The sequence below is a fragment of the Pezoporus flaviventris genome, unplaced genomic scaffold (genome assembly GCF_033815535.1).
Source record: "Pezoporus flaviventris isolate CSIRO_AGI_PZ_B2104156 unplaced genomic scaffold, CSIRO_AGI_Pfla_v1 ptg000001l, whole genome shotgun sequence".
Classification (NCBI taxonomy): domain Eukaryota; kingdom Metazoa; phylum Chordata; class Aves; order Psittaciformes; family Psittacidae; genus Pezoporus; species Pezoporus flaviventris.
In genome coordinates, this window is record NW_026892549.1 from 42,640,233 (window position 1) to 42,664,596 (window position 24,364).

Genomic DNA, 24,364 nt, shown 5'->3' on the forward strand with positions numbered 1-24,364 from the left:
TTCAACAGTAATCACTGCCTAATATACTGTAGAGTACACTCAACTTTTACTTATAACTTCCGATTAAAATTTTATTCAGCATATTATTTATTTGGAACCTGATGTGAAAAGAGCACTGTGCATAGTTTGCAGTAAAATGTATAACCATTCTGCCATCAGTTACACCCAGTGACCCTACTAAAACCTCAGGACTGCCAATGGTAGAAACAATCAAAGAAATATCCTCAATGGGAAAGGAAGATGAAGAAGCTTGTATCCCTACAGTAGGGCTGTGATCAATGAGAGACACATTTTGATTAGCTTCACTGGTAGACTTTCGTTAAGAGAAGACAGTAATGCAGAGACAAGCCAAGTCAAGAAACTAAAGCGTTTAACACAGAAAAGGTAATCTTTGGGTTGTTTGTTTGTTCTTTTGAAATAGCAAACATACTTAAGAAAAACATGCCATTTTTGCATGTTTTTAAACTAAATATTCACCTTGAACTGTCAGCAAAGATGATGAAGCAGCCTCACCAACAGCATTTTCTACTTTGCAGATGTAGTCCCCACTATCACTACTGTCTACCTGGCTGAAAACCAAAGTGGCAACTTGGTTTTTAAAGTGCATTTTCATAGAAGCAGTTCCTCTCAACTTTGTATCGCCTTTGTACCATGATACAATCATTTCTGGTGTTCCAGCAACCTGGCACTGTAAGGATGCAGAATCCCCAACAGTCACCTGCACTGGCTCCAAGGGTGTAACGAAGTAAGGTGGTTCTGAAGAACAAATATACACCATTAGCACAAAAAGGTATTGCACAATGAGCACTGGTAGTTCAAATAATACTTGATGAAATGATGGTAGCTTGACGCACCTAGTATTGTGATTGCACCATGACAATTATCTTGTCCAGAATCATTTTCAATATGACAAGAATATTGCCCCTGATCTTCTAGTTTGCTATTAGGTATTTCCAGTATGGCAGATGTTTCTGTAGTGGTGATGCTACACCTTTCAGAGTGCATTATTTTTACTCCATTTTTCTTCCATGTCACTGAAATCGGTGGAGTACCCATGTATGTGCATTCCAAGATGAAATTTTTTCCTTTCTCTACAGTTAAATCATTCACCCTCTTCACAAATTTGGCTGGTTCTATAAAGAACAATGGGAAGAAAACAAATGAGATAAAGCCAAGAGATCATTTTTAGAAGCATAAGATATAGTAGTCTGGACAAACCTTTGACAAAAAGATGTGTTGTGCAAGAAATCATCCCTGCCTTGTTAGAGACCTGGCAAGTGTAGTCTCCACTCTGAAGCGGATGTACATCAAATAGCTCCAGTTCTGCAACTGAATCTTGCAAGGTGATACTGCATCTGTGTCCTGGTGCTAGCTCAACACTACCTCTAAACCATTTGACTTCCAATGGAGAGGAGCCTTTTATGATACTGGTAAAGGTTATGTTTGCCCCAGATAAAACATTCAGTGGTTCAGGTTTCTTCACAAAAGATGGTGGTTCTAAGCATGCAAATGAAACAAAAGAAGTACATTTTAGCTTCTGATGAAGAGCAAGATAACAAGAAATATGTACAGAGCAAAGCATTAAGTCTTCTTGAAAATATATTTGTGCCTTCTGACTCTGGCTTCTTATTGATACTGACCTCTAACATTCAAAAATGCGCTGCACTCATCGGACCCAGCTACATTACTAGCTGTGCACAAATAAGTTCCCATATCAGATTCCTGAAGTCCATTCACTTTCAGAGAACAGGTATTGTCTGTAAGAGTAGCCTGATACTTGTCTCCGCTGATAATCTCCTCTCCGTCATGAAACCAGGAAACAAGAATAGGTGGTGACCCATAAACTTTACACTCCAGTACAGCAGAAGAGCCCAGCTGACCATATGTTTCTTTCAGTTTTCTTGTGAAAGAAGGAGGTATAATACGATCTGCATTTTTTTTTAATAAAAAAAAAGAAAAAAACAAAATAAATACCATACAGGAACTTAAAATGCAGGAAGTTTCCCATGCATAATAAAATCACTGAAATTTCTTTTGATGTATCTGCTTAAGCAATCTGTTCCTATGCACCTAAGTCATAGAAAAATAGTTGATGGTTAAGGATATGTTGGAACTTTCATTCACACTTTTGAGGGACACCTTTTATTTTGGCATTTCTTTTTCATAAGAAATATTGCACCAGCTGTCCAAGAAGGCATGTAGACTAAAGCCAAAGAAACGAAGCCCTCGTAACAACTCAAGCCCTTGCCCCTCAGAGGTTAGATAGGCATCCATTCTTGATGTCTGTCAAAGTGTCTTGCCAAGTACTCCTAAGATTATACAAGCGATGAGTCTCTCAGGCTGCCAGTCTTGAGAATCAGTTTGCTATCTATCTGAAGGTGTTATAAAAGAACTGTAGGATCGGATGTAACTCGAACAGTCAACTAACCTGAGACATGCACTGAAGCTGTGCAGCTGCTTTTACCAACACTGTTTTCCACCTCAAAGGTATATTCTCCACTGTCTTCTAGTCTTGCATTGAGAATCTTAAGCCCAGACACTTTTTTGAAGAAACTGATTTTATATTTATGGTCAGTGGACAGTTCATTCCCATCCTTAAGCCACCTAGCAGTAAGCTCTGGTGTGCCATCTACTGTGCATTCCAGAGTACATGAGTCTCCCGCTGTAACTTTGACTGGGCCTGGCTTCTCAACAATGACTGCAGGTTCTGTAATGAGATGCAAGTCACAGATATTTTAAAATCAACAATGCAATAATTATTAGTATTGTAAAAATTGAAATTTTAAAGCATAGTAGACCACATTGAGTTTTTTAATCTCATGCTACCAACCTAGAACTCTCAGTGTGGCAAAGCATTCCTGAACTCCAGCATCATTTTTTATCTGACAAATGTATTTCCCAGCATTGGCTGGTTCTGCATTTCCAATCCGCATAGTTGCAATGTTTTCTGAATAGGAAATCCAAAGATTATCACTTTCTCTGATGATTTCCCCTTTGTCTTTTAACCACAGAACAGAAATGGGCTGTGATCCTTCTACTGCAGCCTGCAGTTCAATCGACTCCCCAACTACAACAGTGAGATCACTCAGTTTCTTCACAAAGGTTGGTGGTGCTATTTAAGAGAAGATATTTAACAGTAAAAAAAACATGCCAGTAGTGGCAAAGTAGGAGGAGAATGACAGGAACAATGCAATGCCAAGATGCCAATCTTTATACAAACCTCTTAGTGTTACAGAGCCAATGCAGGAGTCACTTCCCACATCATTTACAGCTTTACAGTGATATTCACCAACATCTGCAGTATCCACACTGAGAATGTGAATACTGGCTAGGTAGTTCTCAGACATGACCTTATACTTCTTGCTGCTCCGAATTTCTCGTTTGTCTTTGTACCAAGAGATCTGGAACGGAGGAGTGCCCTGAAGCTCACATTCTAGGTGAATATCAGACCCTTTCAAGGTCTCAGTTGGAGGGGGCTTCTTGGTAAAAATGGGGGGTGCTGGAAAAAAAGAGGGGGGAGGAGTAAATTTTGTGTTATTTGAGGGAAGGAGATTAAAAAGGACAAAGTATTCAAGTAGCCACTGATGCTAAACAGCAAAGAGAAACCATTATTAAGATAGATATCCCACAGTATAACAAGCAGTCAAGAGATTTGCCCTCTATTCAGACAGGTTTTGGCCTCTCTGACTAAAGAAAGTGGGATTTAAGAGGTTTTCCAAAAAGGAAGACTCAGAGAGATAGAAATGTAAGGAAAGAACTGTGTTTCTGACCTTTTACTTTCAGTGAGGTACTGGTGCTTGCACTACCCCCCGGATTGTGAGCTTCACAAGTGTAGTCACCACTGTCTTCAACACTGAGGTTGTACATTTCAATGACTGCCACTGAATTCACAAAGGACATTCGGTATTTTTCACTGGGATGAATCTCAGTTTCACCTTTGTACCAGGTGACTTTGATTTCTGGAGATCCACCTATTTTGCATTCATACTTAGTGGAATCATGCTGTTTCACAAGTCTTGAGGAGTCAAGTTTCTTAATAAACCTTGGTGGTTCTGGAAAGCCAAAAAGTGGAAATGTTGCTTTAAACTGCACTGATTCTTCGAATAAACAAGGAAATATGTAAGAGAAAATGTAAACTTTCTGGACTTATGCAAACATTTTAAGTTTGTAATTGCTATGATTTTTTTAAAGATTATTTTAAGTTTCTTTTATTTAGGAAGCAAACTAGTTCTCTATATGCATTTCAGCTAGTTTCTCCTTACTTTTTTGTCCCACTCTACTTCTCCCATGTATTCAGTACAGATAAACTGATGGGTGGTTTCCTTTAAGTAATTCCCTCTAGCAATACATGAGTACTCAAAATACCTGATGGAAATGTAAGAATCCTAACAGTTCAGCCAAGAAATATTATTAAGAGCATTTATGCGAAGCATTATAGCAACTACTTTATATCTTAAAATGTCATTAACAACTGATACAGTCAATAAATGTACCTGCATTATAACACTTCACAAATTTATGGCAAAGCCAAACATAAAGGTGCATATAAGGAACAGAAGTCAAGGAGATTAGGTAGAAAACAATATAGGTTTAAAATAATCATGCTGGGAAGAATTGTGAGATGGTTGGTATTGAAGAAATTAGTGTTAAAGGTCCTATGACTGAAAAGTAAACCTTTTTTTTTTGTAAGGAGATAAAGAAGTGGAGGTTTGACACTTTTCATCAAAAGTACTGTGCGCATGATTCTGAATCACAAGACTGAATGCTCATAGATCAAAGATATAACTAGTAAACCCATGAGGTGGTAACGTGGGCACAACAAACAAATCTCCCTGCAAAACAGGATGAAGTGCCTCTTCGTTCATCTGTCTGTAAAGTGTAGGAAGAATATCTATTTTATTGTGGGTTACTTCAACCTGTGTGACATTTGCAGAACATCCTATGTTGTTAGTAACAAAGCTTCCTTAGAGTTTCTAAAAATAGAAATGATGGTTTGTTTAGATAAGGACTCTTGGAACCTTTGTATTATATTATCAGATTTCAGTTTCGCAAAGAAGTGATCCTCTATCTGCATACTAACATCTGATGAGTACTAATTCTATTCATTACCAAAAATGGGGATATATCACCAAAATGTAAGTATATAAGTTAGTAAGGTATATACTTATAATGTAAAGCAGTTTCTATAACCTAAAGCAATTGTTAAAACTACAGAGTGAGAACTTTAGGTGTTAAAGTATGAAAAGTAATAAAACTCTGGGAAATTACCAAGGTTAATCAAATAAAAGCACTTAATTCTACAAACAAAAGGATGTGTGTTATAGAGATGAGACATCATCTGCTCAAATTAAACACACAAAAATCAATACACAAAAGAGGTTTCTCTTCCAAGTTCTATAGAAAATGGCTGCCAAACAATGAATATCATTTATTTTACAACACTGGGGAAACTGTACAAATTCTAAAGGATTAAAGTGAGTGTCAGTGTAAGTTCAGGATCAAAAAAGAAAATAATAATTGTGGACGGAAAAAAAAAATCAGGATTTTATGAATAAGGAGTTGAAGAGTAAGAAAGCGTCTAAGGTCAGGATCTTCTTATCAATGGTAACTTTAGTCAAATAAACTTCTCAGTAATATCATTAATATAAACAGAATTGTGACTGTGGTAGAAACAAGCTTTAAATCTTTTAAAGAGGTTAGGTTTCTTGCTACAGGCCTTCAATGCTTTTTGTAAGTCAAACTACATAGTAACAACGTCCCTACTTGTCACTGAATCCAGAAGTATTTCCCTCTGCCCCATTCTTTCGCCCCCACCAAGAAAAATCTATCTATGGATAGAACATACTCTAGATATAAATATGTAATACATTTGACATGCAGTTATCAGCGATTTTGCTAGTGGTAGTTCAGCTTCTTATGCTATTTGTCTTACAGAATAAAAGTCATAGTATTTAGTCTTGAAATGTTTGATTTTTTTTTCCCCCCAAAGTTCATACAGAGAGGAAAAAAAAAAGGGGGGGAGGGGGGCGGCACTAAAAGAACGGGGACATTTGAACTCATGCAATATTTAAGAGCTGCATTTTACATTCTTTCTTTTATAAAATCACTAAGTATGAGGTAGCTGGAACAGCTATAAACAAATCCTGTGTTCCCACCTACATTAAGGAAATAAACATGCAAGTGTCACTTGTACCAAGACAGTTTGATCCAGTCATAAATTTAGATGACTAAAAGATTCTCCACTATATGGAGAAGCAAAGTGTTGGAAGAATGGATATTTGTCACCAAGTGTACTCTCAGATCCTCCCATTTTGCTGTCTAGAACAGCAATTTTCAATGTTTCTAGTCTGTGAAAGGGTAAAATTATTTGCAGCAGCTGCACATCCAGTAACAACACATTGAAGTCTCATAAGTTAACTGAGTTTCTCTCAGTTACCTTTCCCTCCCCTGGACAATCCAGTGAATGAAGAAAGACTTAAAGAGAGACAGCTTTTGCTGGCCAACAGGGCCATTCATAAAGGCGCAACAAGGCTCTAAGTCATATTTAACACTTCAATGAAAGAATCCTTTTGATCAGATAAATCGCAAACTATACCAGAAGAAAGATTAATAAGTATTTAGGTATTACAATAATATTTAAATGAAATAAGACATCGCAGTGTAGCCTCTTGTAAAGATTGTTAGTCTCACACATGTCTACATTCAAGGCTTTTTTCTCCAGATGTCTCCCTTGCAAAGGAAAGTCTCATGAACACTAAAGCTCACAATACCTTGTACAGCTAGCTCAGCTGTGCAGGCATCCTTTCCAACACTGTTGCTGGCAGTGCATATGTAGAGTCCAGCATCCCCTTTACCAACTTTTAGGACTGTCAAGCTGGCCGTGTTTTCCACCAATGTCATCTTGTAGTTGCCACCTGGGCGAATCTGTCTGTTGTCTCTCGTCCAAGTAATCTTCATGGGAGCAGAGCCAGTCACATGACACTTAAAAGTTGCACTTTCTCCTAGTGCTACATCAACAGATACTGGCTTGATGTCAAAGAAGGGAGGCTGTAGATGTTCTGCAAAGAGGAAAGCATGGCAGAGCTCATCACTGAGCCCTCCTCAACACACACCTCACCGTGCCATGCCCATGCTCTGTGGCCACCATACAATGGGTGGGGGAAAGGGTGAAGAAATAAAAGAGCAAAGACATACAAATACACGTTTCTTTAAATGTAAGCTACAAACCTGTGAGGAGAAGTTTGGCGCTAGAAGATGCAGTCCCCAAAACATTTTTGGCTGAGCAAGTGTATTGGCCACAGTGAACCATACTTGTTTGCAAGATCTGGAGAGTTGCAACATTATTTAAGAAGGCTAATTGCATGTTATCACTGTCACTTAAGAGAACCCCATCCTTGTACCAAGACACCTGGATAGGCTCTGAGCCATTTATGCGGCAATCAAATGTCACTGGGGCACCAACGGCCTCCTGAATATCTTTCAGTTTTCTGGAGAACGTAGGGGGAAGCTGCCGTTCTGCAAAATAATAATAATCACCACAGTAAGTAGGAAGCCACCCTGCTAATCTAAAATTAATTAATTCTGAAATTAATAAGAACCCCTTTCTGTAGATAACAAAGAGTTCCTATAAACTACCCCCGGAAAGAGTGGCCCTTGGCCCATCACCTTTAACAACAAGCAGAGCTGTGGAGGTGGCGGAGCCAACACTGTTTTCTGCTTTGCAGGTATATTCTCCAATGTCACTGTCCTCTATGGTGGAGAACGCCAGTGTTGCAACATTATTCTTGAAGTGCATTTTGTAAGCCTGTGTTGATCTGAGCTTGGTGTCATCTTTGTACCAGGACACCTTGATTTCTGGTGCACCACCAATCTGGCATTTTAAGATCAAGGGCTGTCCAACCTTCACCTCCACACGGTCCAAGTGTATGACAAAATAGGGTGGTTCTAGGGAAAGAGAGAGTATGGTGAGCAGATGCAGAGCATCATCAGGGTCCCTTAAGGGGATCTGGAGTGCACCATACCTAAGATATATACAAGGCTGCGGCAAACATCTCCACCTGCCTCATTTGCCACCTCACAGGTGTATTCGCCTTCATCACTCTTGGTGCTGTTGAAGATTTCAAGAATTCCAGATTTGTCAGTAGTTGTAACACTGCAGCGTGGAGACTGAGCAATGGGTATGCCATTTCTTTTCCAGGTGACAGAGACAGGAGGGGTGCCTGTGTAGCTGCTTTCCAGCACAATGGACTTCCCCTGCTCCACACTGAAATCACTTAATTTCTTCACAAATACGGCAGGCTCTGTGAGGAGGCATAGATCAACAGTGTGAGGGACAGATGTGGCAGGGCTGCAGGCAGAGCATGAAGGGATATACCTGTGTGTAAATGTGCACACACAAACACACCTTTCACAAAGAGTTGGGTTGTGCATGAGGCACTACCGGCATCATTTGTGACAACGCAGGCGTAATCCCCACTGTGGCCTGGCTCCACGTTGTACAGCTGCAGCTCTGCCACAGACTCGTCCAGAGAGATGGAACAGTTGCTATCTGGCACCAGCTCCCTGATGCCTCGGAACCAGGTCACTTTGAAGGGAGTACTGCCCTTGATATAGGTGCTGAATGTCACACTTGATCTGGGCAAAACTTCCTGGGGATCAGGTATCTTCACAAAAGAAGGTGGTTCTAAGATCATGCAAAAGAGTGAAGAGGGAGAAAGATGTTAATAGGAGAGTCTCTGGGAGAGGAAAACTGGAGTAGGTTTGAATCCAAAAAGAAAAAAAAGAGAGAGGGAGAAAAGGAAAAAAAAAATAAAAGAGACCATGGGAAACCTGAAGGAAGAAAGAGAGAGGGAAAAAGAATTTTGTTGAAGGGCTGTAGTATCCTTCCACTGACCTTGTACAGTCAAGAAGGCACTGCATTCATCAGATCCAGCCACATTGTTTGCCACACAGGTATATGGCCCTGTATCTGTGATATCCAAGGCATTCAGTTTCAAAGCACAAACGTTATCCAAGAATGAGATTTCATATTTTTCTCCACTAACAATCTCATTCCCATCCTGATACCAGGACACAGATATGGGGGATGTGCCAGACACTTTGCACTCCAGAAGCACTGAGGATCCCAGCACCCCATTTGTTTGCTTTAGTTTTCTTGAGAATGAAGGAGGAACAAGGCGATCTAAGCAGGACAAGGCAAAAGAATAGAAAGAAAAGTGTTTGGATATTTTTTTTTTTTTTCAGGAGAAAGGAAAGGGGAAAAAGAAAAATGCTTTCTTTAAAGATAAGTGTGAACTACAAAGACATAGAGCTGACCTGAAACATCAACTGAAGAAATGCAGCTGCTGTCGCCCACCTCATTGTGCACCTCAAAAGTATACAAGCCCCTGTCTTCCCTGTCTGCAGAAAAGACTTTCAAAGTGGATATATTGTTGACAAAGGTAATTTGGTATTTGCGGTCACTCCTTAGTTCTCTGCCATCTTTATACCACTTGGTGATAAGTTCAGGTGTTCCTCCTACTTTGCACTCCAATGTAAAAGGATTGCCAGCCATTACTGTGATTGGCTCGGTCTTCTCTAAGATGAGTGCTGGTTCTGAAATAGGAAGGTAAGGGTCAGTGTGTCACCAGGATACCTACACGCAAAACAGCGAGCACAGGGCATATGCAGAAAACAAAGGCTGGTAAAGGCAATTGTGCAAGCTGCAGGATACAGTAGTTGTGAAGCAGGCTATACCCACCTAGGACTTGTAAAAAGGCAGAGCACTCCCGCATGCCAGCATCATTTTTGATCTGGCAGATGTACTTCCCAACATCAGCTCCTTCTGCACTGGCAATCTCAAGAGTTGCAATGTTGTCCATAAACCACATTTGGACATTTTCGCTCTCCCTAATAACTTCACCCTTGTCCTTGAGCCAGACAACAGAAATTGGTGGGGATCCTTCCACCACTGCCTGCAGGGCTGTTGGCTCCCCAATGAAGATTGCAGTGTCACTCAGCTTCTTAGCGAAGCGTGGAGGTTCTGATTGCAAAAACAATGAGGCAGAAGAGGGTTAATGATACATGCCTGCTTAGAAGAGAGACACCCAGGAGATCAAGAAGCGAGGGTGGTGATGCTGTTGATTCTTCAGCATACAAACCTTTGAATTTAACCGGACAGATGCAGGTGTCACTTCCCACCTCATTCATAGCTTTGCACTGATATTCTCCAGTATCTTGAGCTTCCAGACTGAGAATATGAAGACTGGCAATGGAGTGCTTTGCTGTCACCTTGAACTTCTTGCTGCTTCTGACCTGCCTCCGGTCCTTGAACCAAGCAACCTCAAAGGGTGGAGTCCCTGCTATCTCACACTGGAGAATAACATCTGAGCCTTTAAGTGTGTCAACAGGGCTTGGCACCTTGCTAAAAACAGGTGGCTCTATAAAAAAAGAATCACATATAATGTGTGAGCCTCCTTCCCTGGGTGGGTTTCTGGATAATAGGAAGCAAGGTATTCAGGAAGGGGGCCTACACTTAGTCTTGTAAACCCATATCCGAATGTGTGGTGTCACCTCTAAAAAATGCTGGGTCCCTGCCATCTCCCAGCAAGCCAACCCAGCACTCAGAGCCTCAAGGGCAGAAATATGATGCTTCTGCACCTGTTTGGAGTCAGTGCTCAGTGCCCCTCCCCAAAAGCCACTCTCCAGGACCACATTCCAGCTTTCACCCGCCTCTTTACAGTCATGAAAGCTACCATCAGTGAGGTTCAGCAACACAGCCTCCTCTTCTGTCTTAAATTTCATTCCTGCCAGCATCACTGTCTATAAAAAGGAGATGAAGGGATGGCTGTAAAGTACGCCTAGCTTCCTCACCATGGCTTGTGTAACACCTAGTCCATGCTCCCTTTGCGGTCTGACAAGCTTGCCTTATTCATCTTGTAAATGACTTAAAGGAGAAGACAAGAGAATGGCTGCACAATGCTGAACACCCACCATCATTTCCTGCCTCATCTCTGCTGTTTAAAAACAGCAGCATTTGAATGTGAGAGTAGCTGGAGAGAAACTGCCCTAGCAGCCATCAACTGCCATAGCAGCAGCTCCCTGTCCAGGGGGATGTGTGGCTGGAAGAGGGCCCAGAAGACAAGGATTCTGGTAGTGTGTGGAGCCGTGCTGCTAACCTTTAACTGTGACTGAAGCGCTGCAGCTGGCTGTGCCAGCAGAGTTCTGAGCTTCACATATGTAGTCACCAGCATCCTCAGTGTTGGCATCCAAGATGGTTAGTATTGCCATGGAGTCTACAAAGGACATGTGGAGCCTGTCGCTCGCCTGGAGTGCCTGATCATTTTTGTACCACACGATTCTGATCTCTGGTGTGCCACTGATTTTACATTCAAGTTGCACTGTGTCCCCCTGCTTCACGAACCGCAAAGCTTCAGGCTTCTTGATGAACTTGGGAGGTTCTGCAGAACAGTATGTAAAGAGTGACAGTATACCTGTTAGCCATGTGAAATCTACAGTGCTGAGAAAGAGTTATGGGGAACACAAGAGTATTGCAGCACAAGAAAGTAAGCTTGCTATAGCAGTTGGCTGTATCTCCAACCAGAGTTTCCTCTCAAGAAAGACAGAGAAAAGAAAGAAAAAACAACAACTAAAACCATGTTCTGCCAACTCTGGAGGCTGATGAGTCATCTGGAACTATAGAAACACAAAAAGGATGATTGCAACACCCAAGAGAATTTTTTTTGTTACCTTTGAGAGGTGAAAATATTGCCAGGCCAGCATGAAAGATTTGACAAGCGCTTCACCCATAGGAGCCACAGAAACACGGTAGGAATAGTTTCACTTGCATACAAATCTTTAAAACATATTTCTGCATGAAGAATTTGAGTGATTCATAGTCTAGATTATATCAGCATTTCAGAACTCCAATTGAAATCCTTAGCAAATTTGATTGTCACTAATGCTGGCCTATGGATGTAAAGTAGTTGTATTTACTGTATCATCATTTTCCACATAGTATTTGCTATGTGTGAATACCACTCTGACTGTAGTTTCAGAAATAATGACCAAATAAAACTTCACAAGGGGATCTTTCCCCTTGGAGATTTTGAGGTACAGAAGGCTTCTACTGTCATGCTGTATGATAGAAGGTCACCCACCACATGTCTGCTTTCTGGAAAACTAATGATCCCAAACTGGAAAGGGTGGAAGATGGAACTCAGTAACAAAGGGGTCTGTTTACTCAAGTAAAAAAAAAACGAACAGATGAAGGTGACTTAATACCTTTGACACAGAGTTGGGCTGAGCAAAAGTCTTTACCAACTTCATTGCTAGCTTGGCAAGTATATTGGCCAGAGTCTCCTTTACCCACTCTGAGCACACGAAGGTGAGCTGTGTTGGCTACAAATGTAATATTGAAGTTTCCTCCAGTTCGGATCTCCCGACCATCCTTGGACCAGGTGATACATATTGGCTGTGCTCCAGTAACATGGCATTCAAAGTCAGCACTTTCGCCAAAAGGCACATCAATAGATTCTGGCTTGGTGTCAAACACAGGTGCTTGCTTGGGTTCTAGAAAGGCAAGAAAACCATGTAGTACTCATACTTCATGAAAAAGCTAATCCAACACACTGATACCATTGCATGCATGAAACAGGAAGGGGTAGCCTATGGTCAAGGCAAAAGTTTTGTAAGCCAACACACCTGCCACTGTAAGCCTAGCACTCGAGGTGGCAGTGCCCACAGCATTGGTGGCTGTGCAGGAGTACTGCCCAGTATGACTCATCTCGGTTTGCACCAGTTGCAGCACTGCAACATTATCTACAAAGGATGTGTGCACATTGTGGTCATCGCTTAGCAGCACACCGTCTTTATGCCAAGCCACAGTAATGGGTTCTGAGCCATTGAGCCGGCACATAAATTTAAGGGGTAATCCAACAGGGTGCTCGATATCCTTTAATTTTCTTGCAAAGGAAGGTGGTCGCTTGCGCTCTGGAAGAAAGTAGGTAAAGGATAATTATGCCCCAGGAAACAGGTTTTTTTACGTAATTTTGTAAGAGAAAAAGAGTTTGTAGCAAGTTAATATAAAATCATCACCTTGAACTGTCAAGAGAGCCTTTGTAGATGCACTTCCTACACTGTTTTCTGCCTTGCAGATATATTCTCCGCTGTCGTTGCTAACCGCTTTGTTGAAAATAAGTGTAGCAACATTGTCTTTAAAGAATACTTTGTACTCAGGAGTAGATCTGAGTTTTGTATCACCTTTGTACCAAGACACAGTGATTTCTGGTGTACCACCAACATGGCATTGCAATGTTGTGTAATCCCCAACTGACACCTCAAGAGATTCCAAGTGTGTAATAAAATAGGGAGGTTCTGAAAAAGAGAAGCATTTAGGCTCATTATAGTGCCAGGCCTTGTAAGACATACACTTGAAAGAACAAGCAAGAAAAAGAAGCAAAGGGAGCACACACCTAGAGTAGAGACTATAGCCCCACAAACATCTCTTCCTGCCTCATTTTCAACATGGCAAGTGTATTCTCCTGCATCCCCTTTGGTGCTGTCAAGTATTTCCAGGATGCAGGATTTCTCTGTGGTGGTGATACTACACTTCTGAGATTGAGTGATGGTGTGGCCATTCTTCTTCCATGTCACAGAGATGGGCAGGCTGCCTGTGTAAGTTCCCTCCAGGATGATGGCCTTGCCGGGCTCTACATACTGATCACTCAGTTTCTTCACAAAGACTGCTGGCTCTAACAAAGGGTAAGAAGTCACAAATGTTGAGCACTACAGGACTAATGGAGGAAAGGAAACAATACTTTAAGGTAAATAGAGAGACGCCATCTTTACAAACCTTTTACTGTAAGGTGTGTTGTACAATTTGCCCTGCCAGCATCATTAGTCACTAGACAAGTATATTCTCCACTTTGGAGAGGAGTTACGTCAAATAACTCAAGCTCCACAACAGAGTCCTCCAAGTAGATATTGCATTTGTCTCCTGGCACAAGCTCATTGGACCCTTTAAACCAGTTCACCTTAAAAGGTGGGGTTCCTCTGATAACACATGTAAAAGTGATGCTTGTGCCTGGCAAGACATCCAGAGCCTCTGGTGTCCTCTCAAAAGAAGGTGGTTCTAAACACACAAGAGAAAAAGAGAGGTAAGACAGATTGCTACAGCATAATCCTGGCATTTCCACACCTAATGAAGGTAAAGAACACAATCTTTATTTTCCCCATCAATAATTTTCCCCAAGCATATTTACAAAAGACTATAGGTAATGTCAAGAGAAAAAGAGAAAAGAATAGCTTAGAGAGCTTCCTGATCACCATATACTGACCTTGTACGGTCAATACAGCACTGCATTCATCTGAACCAGCTATGTTGGTAGCTTTGCAGGTGTAAGTTCCAGCATCTGAATCACTCAGTGAATTCACTTCCAAAATACAAAGGTTATCTGAAAAGGAGATTTGATGTTTTTCCCCACTGACTAACTTAAGTCCATTTCGGAACCAAGCCACAGAAATAGGAGGTGAACCCGACACTTTGCATTCCAGCAATGCTGAGGAACCCAGAACACAAGGAGTTTCCTTCAATTTTCTTGTGAAAGAAGGAGGAATGATTCGATCTGCATAAGAAAACATAATAAATACATGGTTAGAAAGAAAAGGAAGGAAGGAATGGGAGAAAGAAAGGAGAACATGACTGAGTGGAAGTTTTTGTAAAAGGCAGAAAACAAGCTACCCAACCAACCTAAAACATCAACTGATGCTGTGCAACTGCTTTTCCCCACGTCGTTCTGCACTGCAAAAGTGTACAGTCCAGCATCTTCCTTTTCTGCATCCATAATTTTAAGCGTAGATACTTTATTGAGGAAAGTAATTCTGTATTTCTGGCTGCTGGTCAGCTCTTTGCCATCCTTGAACCACCCCGTGGAAAGCTCTGGTGTGCCTGCCACTTTGCACTCCAAAGTACAGGCGTCTCCTATAGTAACTCTCATTGGTTCTGCTTTCTCTACAATGACTGCAGGCTCTAGAAGGAGAGATGGGTAACATGTATGGTGAACACAGAAATTAAGTAGCACTAGCTGTAAGTGTTATAGCATTTTAAGATGGGGTTTACACATTTGATTCTAGGGATATCCCAGGCTTTTGGGCTGGGGAATTTTTCAGCTTTTTTAAAATATTTTTTATTTTTATTTTTTTTAACACCCTTTATTCTGCCCTAAACTGGAGATTTCAGATGCTCTCCAAAATAAATTAAAAACATTTTTAAACTCCTGGGAGAGAAACACAACTGTTTGTCTCTCTCTAAGCAGACGAGCAGAAGACATGACAGAAATTCAGTCAACTGGATCCCATAACCATCTAGAAGCCTGTGGTTCCTCTCACCCTTATCCTTGGACAACTGAAAATAAGGAACCTGACTACTGCTTGTTGGGGATACAAGAAATCTCTGCTTTGCTCATTTTAAACTCATGGGAATAAGGACATCATGCAGCTGACACTAAACAGCCAAGATCCTCACTTAAAAAGAAAAAAAACAACCCTATTGTGCACCTATGCTTTTTACCAACCTAGAATACTTAAGGTAGCCATGCACTCTCGACTTCCAGCATCATTTCTGATCTGACAGATGTATTTTCCAGCACTGCTTGTCTCTGTGTGCAGAAGTTGTAAAGTTGCAATATTTTCCATAAACGTGATCTTCGTGTTTTCACTTTCTCTAATAATTTCCTCTTTGTCTTTAAGCCACTGCACAGAAATTGGCTGGGAGCCCTCCACTCTTGCTTGTAACTCTACTGGTTCACCAACCACAACAGTCACACTGTTTATTTTAGTCAAGAATTTTGGTGGTTCTGAAGAAGAAATAGGCAGTTATAATAAATACTTACAGTGTCTATGAAAGAAGAGTAATGCAGTGCCATTGGGAGCACTGCAGAAGGCATATGTGTCAATACTTTACCTTTCAGCTTCACAGTGCAAAAACAAGTGTCACTTCCTATGTCGTTCTGGGCTTTGCACTGATATTCACCCACATCTGCAGCTTCAATATTAAGAATGCGAACACTGGTGTGGTAGTTTTTGGCTGTAACCTTATACTTCTTACTACTGCGGATTTGCCTCCTGTCTTTGTACCAGGTAACGTCAAATGGTGGTGTTCCTGAAATCTCACATTCCAGGCTAACCTCAGTTCCTTTGAGCATGTCTACTGGAGAGGGCTTCCTGCTAAAAACAGGAGGTTCTAACAAGGGAAGAAAGGAACATTTTTAGAAAGGAGCCTGGAGCTATTTGACCAGCAAATCATTTACTCATACCAGCTTCTACACAATGAGACAGCTGAGAAAAATCAGCAGAATGGGCACAGACTTTCCTCATTTTCTTGGCACATTATGAAATAATCTTGCAAGTAGTTGGCATCCAGAGCTCTTAGCTCTTCTGTAGAAAAGGTGAACAGAGGGGTGGTCCTTGGAAGACAGGGTATAGGTCTCATTTATCTGATAGTTGTCTCAAACACAGGGTGTAAAACTGATGCTGATTACTCTGGGTCTATTCTTTCAGTTTGTATTTCAGCTCCTTGATATAGCAGTTCCCACTATGATCTGTCCTCGATGTTGACAGTCATAAACCTGGGGATCACCTAACTTAGGACTCATCTGCATTAAGAACAACATTGCTGTTGTTCAGGCACTGACAGAGGGGGGGAGGGGCCCTCAAGAAACAAACATAACATGAAGAAAAAGTCAGTCCTAAAATACTAAATTAATCTCCTGTTCTTGTTTATTTTCAAAGGATAAAGCCACCAGGGGAAAAAAGGGATGTAGTCAAGAGAATAAGAGGATATCTAACCTTTCACTGTGACTTTAGTGCTACAGCTGGCCTTGCCGGCAGGGTTGTGAGCTTCGCAGATGTAGTCACCACTGTCATCAGTACTGAGATAATTCATTTCAAGCACAGCCAAGGAGTCAATGAATGATGTCCGGAATTTTTCACTGGCAACAATTTCATGGTCATTTCTGAACCACACTACTTTCATCTCTGGAGACCCACTTACTTTGCACTCAAGCCGGGCTGAGTCACCCTGCTTGACTACTTTTGCTGCCTCTAGCTTCTTAGCAAACTTGGGTGGTTCTAAAAAAGCAGAAAAAGTGGAGTCAGAAAGGTCTGAATTAATACTGGAAAGAAAAGAGGAGGGGAAAGAACCAAAGAACTGTGGGTTGCAAACACAGGGTAGGGAATTCACATGAAAGTGTATTGATATCACTGAGGTGGGCTTGGCAAAAAAAGGAAAGAAAAGAAATAGGTGAAAAGACTGTAACACAAGAAAGAAGTCACACCTGTTACCATCAGTGTTGTAGTGCAAGAGTCACTGCCAACGTCATTAGAAATGTGGCAAGTGTAGCGCCCACTCCTAGAAGTATCCACTGAATAGAGGGTTAAGAACCCAGTTGACCCTTCAATCCCAATGAAACAGGTTGGACCAGATACAAGTTCTAAGTCTTCTTTGAACCACTTTACTGTAAAGGGTGGTGTTCCTTTTAGTGTAGCCTTAAACTCCACTGTGGAATCTGGGATGGCTTGCTGGCTTTCAGGTTTTACTAAGAAGCTTGGTGGCTCTGCAGTTTTCAAGAAAAAGAAACATTCAGTTACATCAGAAATGTCTTCATTGGAAGAATGAAGAAATTTAGTAAGGTAAGCATGGAGACCAAGTTTTCAGCATTTATATTAAGAGGTATAAGAGTCTTATGTTAGCATAAGATTTAAGATATTTTTCCCAGCATCCATCACAAACAAGCAGCAAAAGAGTTTCAAACCTTTCACAGTCAGGACGGCACTGCAAGAATCGCTCCCAGCAACATTAGAGATACTGCACATGTAATTTGCACTGTCTGCCAGTTCTAGGTTAGCAATCTCGAGTGACATAGTGTTCTCGTGGCATAGGCTTCTATATTTTGCACTGTCAGTTATCTCTTTTCCATCCTTATACCATTTTGCAGTAATGGGAAGTGACCCAGAGACTTTGCACTCCATTTGGATAGAAGATCCCAGAACAGTATCCTTTTTGGTTAGTTTTTTGATAAATGCAGGAGGAATTGATTGATCTGCCCAACACAAAAAAATGGCAAAACCAGACTGGTTACCTTCTTGCCTATCTTTCACAGAGATTATAATTTTTTCATTCCCTCCCTGCTGGATTGGTGAATTCACCAAATGACAATACAAACCTAGGACAGTGAGAACAGCTTCACAGGTGCTACTTCCAAAGTCATTTTCAACCTTAAAACTGTATGTACCACTATCCTCCTTTGATACAGGTTCAATCCTGAAACTGGCCACATTGTTTTCAAAGCTCATTGTGTAGTATCTACTGGGTAGGAGTTGTTTGCCATCTTTGTACCATCTTATTCGGAGCTCTGGTGTTCCAGCCACAGTACACTCCAAAGTCACAGGGTCTCTTTCAGTGACTTTAAGTGATTTAGCCTTTTCTATGATTTGTGCAGGCTCTGAGATATAAAGTATATAAAAATAACAGTTAGATACATAGATAGGGTACTGACTTTCCAAGTACTCATCAAGGATGGCTTGAAGGGTCACACCTTGTACACACCTTGTACAAAAAGCAGACTAAAACATTTCTCCATGCCAGATTCATTCTTTGCCTGGCAAGTGTATCTTCCTCTGTGGCTGAGGTCAATATTGGTAAGTTCCAGTGTGGCCACGCTGTTCTCAAAGGTGATATGGTGGTGCTCATCATCTTCTAGTATTTTCTCATCTTTTATCCACAACACAGATAAGGGTTGAGCACCAGCTACAATGCACTGGAAGAATGCAGTACCTTTCAAAATGCTAGTGACATTCTCCAGCTTCTTGACAAAGGATGGTGGTTCTGTGGTGTGAAGTTTTGGTTTTTGATTGGAAGAGAAGTCATAGAAAGGGAAAGGGGGAAAGAGAGATAATATAAAGTCATCCTAGTCACTACAGTTTAGCCAGAGCATATAATGTTATGGGTATACTTCCTAAAGAACTGACCTTTCAAGCTGAGCCTTGTGCTGCAAGAACAGCTCCCACCTTCATTTGATATAATACACTGATATTCACCAACATCTGAGACATCACAGTTAGTCACATTAAGAGTAAATACTGATTCTTTGGTGGAGATGGCATATTTCTTGCTGCTGAACATCTCCTTATTGTTCTTCAGCCACTTCACCTCAAATGGAGGAGTACCAGTCACCTCGCACTCAAGTATGGCTTCCAAACCCTTCACTACTTCAGTGGGACGCAACTCCCGAACAAATGTTGGAGGCTCTACAAAGAGGAATGAAGAGAAGGCAAATAGTAGCCTCGAATGATTTTGAGGGGAGAAGTCTCCCCTACTCCATCACCCCAGCTATGTGGCATAAATGCCAAGATGTTCAAAACAAACCTTTTACTTTCAGCTCGATACTGCAGCTTTCACTACCTGCATCATTGTGGGCTTCACAAACATAAATCCCACTATCTGACACTCTGGCTTGAGTTAATTTCAAAGTGGCTAAACCGTCTATGAAGGAGATGCCGTACTTGGCGTGGTCAGTCACTTCATTACCATCCAGGTACCATGTTATGTGGATCTCTGGTGTGCCTACTACTTGGCATTCGAAAGTGGTGGACTGTCCTTCACGCAAAGCTACTACGGAAGTTGGCATCTGAATAAACCTGGGAGGTTCTAGAAGGTGGACAGAAAAGGTGAGGCTTTGTAATATTCAGGTGATGTAAAGAAATACAAGGGTTTCCTATCCCCTCCCTCCAAATTACACAGAAAAATCAGAAGCACAATGAGGAGAATATTGAGCTGCACACCTTTTACAAACAAAGTTGCCTTGCAAGTTGCAGTCCCCACATCATTGCTTATCTGACAAGTGTAGTTCCCAGAGTCAGATGTCCTAGCCGAGAAGAGCTCCAGTACACTAGATGTGTCGTCCTTCCAGACAGATCGATTGGCTCCAGAGAGGAGCTCTTGGCTGTCTTTAAACCACTTTATCTGCAGAGGAGTAGAGCCCTTCACCAGTGCTTTGAACTGAACCCTAGCATTGGGCACAATCTCTTGGGACTGGGGTTTCTCTACAAAATATGGTGGCTCTGTAACATGTAAAAAGGAAGAAAGAAGATTACTCTGATACAGGTGAATTCCAAAGTTATGAATGAAAGGCCTAACACAAGACAAAGAAGGAACTCAAACCTTTGACTGTTAAGAACCCACTGCACTGGCTGCTTCCCGCCTTATTGGTTGCTTCACAAGTGTAAGAGCCGCTGTCTGTGCCTTCCAGTTTATTGATTTCCAGAAATGCAGTATTATCATGGAAAGAGTATTTGTGCTTTTCACTTGCTGTTATTTCTTGGCCATCCTTGTACCACTGGATACTTATCGGATGTGAACCAGACACTATGCATTCCAGATGGACAAAAGAGCCCTTAATGCTGTCCATTTTCTTGAGCTTTTTGGTGAATTTAGGTGGTATAATGAGATCTATCCAAGACAGTAAAAAAACAAAGCATGAAATTCAACCTTGATTGCACAGATGTGAGCTCAGGATAAAATGTATTTTATGTGAAAACAATGATAAAAGAGAGCTCATACACACCTAGGACATTAATGTTGGCAGAACAGCTACTGCTTCCAACGTCATTGTGAACCTCAAAAATGTATTCTCCACTATCTTTCTTTTCTGCATAAAGCACCTTTAGGACTGAGACAGTATCTGTAACACTGATCTTGTATTTTGGGCCTAACGCCAATTCCTTGCCATCTTTGAACCATTTGGCTGTAATAGGTTTTGTTCCCGAAAATTTACACTGCAAGGTTGCTGGGTCTCCCTCAGTCACATCTATTGACACGGCCTTGTCCACAACTGTAGCAGGCTCTGTTGTAAACAAGGAGATAAGAGTGTTAAGAGCATCTGTATAAACCACCAAGGAACAGTCTGAGATCACCACAAACCCTCAGGGTAGGACCAACCTTTGACAGTCAGCAGAGCAGAACATCTCTGAATTCCTGCCTCATTTTTAGCCTGACAGAAATATTTCCCATCATGTTTCAGTTCAATAGACCTCACCAGAAGAGTGGCAACATTGTTGACAAAAGTCATTTTTATATTGTTATCTTCAATCACTTCTTCATTGTCTTTCAGCCAGGACACAGTGATGGGCAAGGAGCCTTTAATAGCAGCCTGAAACACAACTGTTCCCCCTCGAAGGGAACTAATGTTTTCTATCCTTTTTACAAACTGTGGGGGCTCTGGCAGGAAGAAAATGGACATGTAAGTATGAGTCTGGTGCATGATGGTGTGGCATGAAAGCCACACTGGGATAAAAGCATGCTAGTGGCATTCTGCACCTTGCACTAACCTTTCAGTGTAACCTCTGAACTGCAGAAGCAGCTCCCGACATCATTTGTTACTCTACACTGATACTCGCCAACATCAGAAGCATCAAACCTGAAAACATGGAGGCTAATCAAAGATTTCTCAATGCTTATTCTGTGCTTCTTACTGCTCCGCACGGGTTTATCATCTTTCACCCAGAACACTTCAAATGGAGGTGTGCCAAGCACCTCACACTCCAAAACCACATCAGAATCTTTCAAGACTTCCATGGATTGAAACTCCTTGCTAAAATAAGGTGACTCTACAGTGCAAAAGAGAGAGTTCAGTTGTATTAGTCATACTTTTGAAGTCTATAAAGTTGTATTGAGTTTAAAGAGACAAACTGCATGGCTGGATGTCACACACACCTTTGATCGTAACGACACTACTGCAAATATCTTTCCCAGCATCATTTCTGGCCTCACAAATGTATTCCCCACTGTCTTCAGGCTCAGCCTCTATAACATGAAGTACTGCCAAGGATTTTGTGAAAGACATTCTATATTTGTCACTCTCTTTTAGCTCTCTATCATCCTTGAACCACGTGATTTTAATCTCAGGAGTACCAGTGACTTCACAGGTCAGCTCAGCATATCCACCTTTCTTTACCAGATGGGTTGGCTCTAGCTTCTCCTTGAAGGCAGCAGGTTCTGTGGGTTTAAGAAGAGTGTTCAGGATAAAGAAAGCAGGAAAGAGTGCTACTGGGTCAATCCAGCATCTGAAAGTTTAAAAGACAGAAGAATGCAAACCTTTTACAAACAAGTTTGCACTGCATGATACTGAACCAGCTACATTGGAGACTTTGCAGGTGTATTTTCCTGAGTCTGTTGGTTTGACTGCGTAAAGTTCCAAGTAACTTGCTAACGCTTCTGTCATGATGTAGCAGGCTCCTCCTGTCACCAGCTCAGTTTCACCTTTAAACCATTTCACCATCAGTGGTGTTGTGCCTTTAAATGTGCCTTTGAAACGTACGGTTGATGCAGGCAGTACATCTTGGGACTCTGGTTCTACAATGAAGCTGGGTGGCTCTAGATTTTGTTGAAAGGAAGCAAATGTCAAGAGTGAGACACATGGCCTGAAGAAAAGTATTATTAAATGAAAAAAAAATTCCAAGAAATTTTAAACAAATTGCCAAACCTTTTATAAACAAAGTGCTACTGCTCTCTTTGCTACCAGCAGAGTTTGTGGCTCTGCAAATGTAGACCCCAGCATCACTTGCATCTAGGTGTTTTATTTCCAAAGATGCAGAACCTTCTGCAAAGTGTACTGTGTACTTGGCGCTTGAAGTGATCTCAATGTCCTGCTTAAACCAAGAGACAGTCATTGGAAGAGAGCCTGAAATTTTGCAGTCTAGGCGGCATGACGTGTTAATGATGCTGTCAACATTCTTCAGGGGTTTAGTGAAGAAGGGAGGGAGAGTGCGATCTGTTGAGAGTGAAAGATATGAAAGAAACAAACTAATGAGAAAACCAAACATGCCGTTGTGCTTCTGCTCTGTTGGGCTCAGAGCAGAATAGCAGGGTTGTTTGCAAAGAGTCAGTACCAACCTAGCACTGTGAAGCTGGTAGTACAAGAACTGATGCCCACATCATTGGATATCTCAAAGGTGTACTCGCCACTGTCTTGCAGTTCAGCGGCATAAAACTTAAGCTGAGCAATGTTATTTTTAAAGCTGATCCTATATTTTTTGCTGGCAGGTAGTGGTCTTCCATCTTTGAACCATTTGGTTTTTAGCTCTGGAGTGCCTGTAACAGTGTACTCCAAAATGGCTGGTTCCCCTGCTGTTACCTGGATCATTTCAGATTTTTCAATGATTTTGGCAGGTTCTATAACAGAATTAAACAGCTGGTGTTAAGGACAAAAGGAACTTGTTCTTCTCAGGTGGGTGACAATGCAGGGATCACAGCAATACTCCACTGACCTTTCACTGACAGTTCACCAAAGCAGGACTGAGTTCCTGCATCATTCTCAGCCACGCAGGTGTACTTCCCACCAGAGCTCAGCTGGACACCGGTAATTTGCAGTGTTGCTAGACCATGTTCAAATGTCACTCTCACTTTGTTATCATCTTGAATAATGTCTTTTCCCTTCATCCACATCACAGAAATAGGCTCTGACCCTTTCACCACAGCCTGTAATGTAACACTATCTCCAGCCAGAGCTGTTACATTTTCAATTTTCTTAACAAAAGATGGTGGTTCTAGTTCAAAGAAAAGAGACAAGAAGAAATACTCATCTTCTACCACATCATCCCATGAAATCCACTGCTTAAAGACAGTTACACGAGACAATATGCGAAGTACATGGTACAATTCAGCTAAAGAGGAAGCAAGAAAAGAGCTGCATTCCCCAGCTGGGGACCCCTTTAAGCTCAATTCAAATTCACAGGTTTAGCGCCAGATAAGATATACACAGAACTTTAAGAGAAAAAGATAACCTCCCCTCCCCAATCTCCCTAGCAGCCCACAAATCCAAAGAAAAGACATTTTAAGTAATGAGAGGTTCTTGCCAATTCCTTCAGTAAGTGGAGGTTTTTCTCTTCCACTGACCTTTCAAGATGTATGTTGCACTGCATATGCACTTCCCGACTTCGTTAGCTATCACACACTCGTATTCACCGACATCAGCACTATTAAACGAGGACACCTCCAGAGAAATTACAGCTTTCTGAGAGGTCAACCTATATTTTTTACTACTGCGAATCTGTTTCTTGTCTTTGTACCAGCTAATTTCAAATGGTCCAGTACCAGCAACCTCACACTGAAGAACGGGGTTTGTTCCCTTTACTACCTCTGCTGGTTCAAGTGTTCGGATGAAAGACGGAGGCTCTATAAAAGCAGCAAGAAAGAATTAGTCAACCATGCCAAAAATAAAAAGGAAGAGAAGTTTCTTCTCAAGAATGCGGCTGGCAGCAGCAAGAAGAACAGACCTTTGACAACTACTTCGGTGGTGCAGCTGTCACTTCCAACCTCGTTTACAGCTTC

The 24,364-nt window shown here is 41.5% G+C and overlaps 1 protein-coding gene across 3 annotated transcripts in view; it reads right to left on the minus strand.

The window, feature by feature from the left end:
- The window catches only part of TTN (titin), a 253,359-nt gene that overhangs the window by 171,480 nt on the left and 57,515 nt on the right, over nucleotides 1–24,364 (minus strand). For 2 of the 3 annotated variants that reach the window (XM_061454513.1, XM_061454512.1), the window contains 18 exons: nucleotides 16,825–17,106; nucleotides 15,941–16,219; nucleotides 15,552–15,833; nucleotides 14,729–15,007; nucleotides 14,316–14,603; nucleotides 13,832–14,110; nucleotides 13,452–13,730; nucleotides 13,075–13,353; nucleotides 12,682–12,969; nucleotides 12,262–12,549; nucleotides 3,771–4,052; nucleotides 3,221–3,499; nucleotides 2,831–3,112; nucleotides 2,429–2,707; nucleotides 1,641–1,928; nucleotides 1,219–1,497; nucleotides 855–1,133; nucleotides 478–756 (listed from right to left, as the gene is read on the minus strand). In XM_061454513.1, the coding sequence (XP_061310497.1) occupies nucleotides 478–756; nucleotides 855–1,133; nucleotides 1,219–1,497; nucleotides 1,641–1,928; nucleotides 2,429–2,707; nucleotides 2,831–3,112; nucleotides 3,221–3,499; nucleotides 3,771–4,052; nucleotides 12,262–12,549; nucleotides 12,682–12,969; nucleotides 13,075–13,353; nucleotides 13,452–13,730; nucleotides 13,832–14,110; nucleotides 14,316–14,603; nucleotides 14,729–15,007; nucleotides 15,552–15,833; nucleotides 15,941–16,219; nucleotides 16,825–17,106 (5,070 nt within the window). The remainder of the gene's footprint in view (nucleotides 1–477; nucleotides 757–854; nucleotides 1,134–1,218; nucleotides 1,498–1,640; nucleotides 1,929–2,428; nucleotides 2,708–2,830; nucleotides 3,113–3,220; nucleotides 3,500–3,770; nucleotides 4,053–12,261; nucleotides 12,550–12,681; nucleotides 12,970–13,074; nucleotides 13,354–13,451; nucleotides 13,731–13,831; nucleotides 14,111–14,315; nucleotides 14,604–14,728; nucleotides 15,008–15,551; nucleotides 15,834–15,940; nucleotides 16,220–16,824; nucleotides 17,107–24,364) is intronic. The other variant, XM_061454518.1, reaches the window with a different exon arrangement.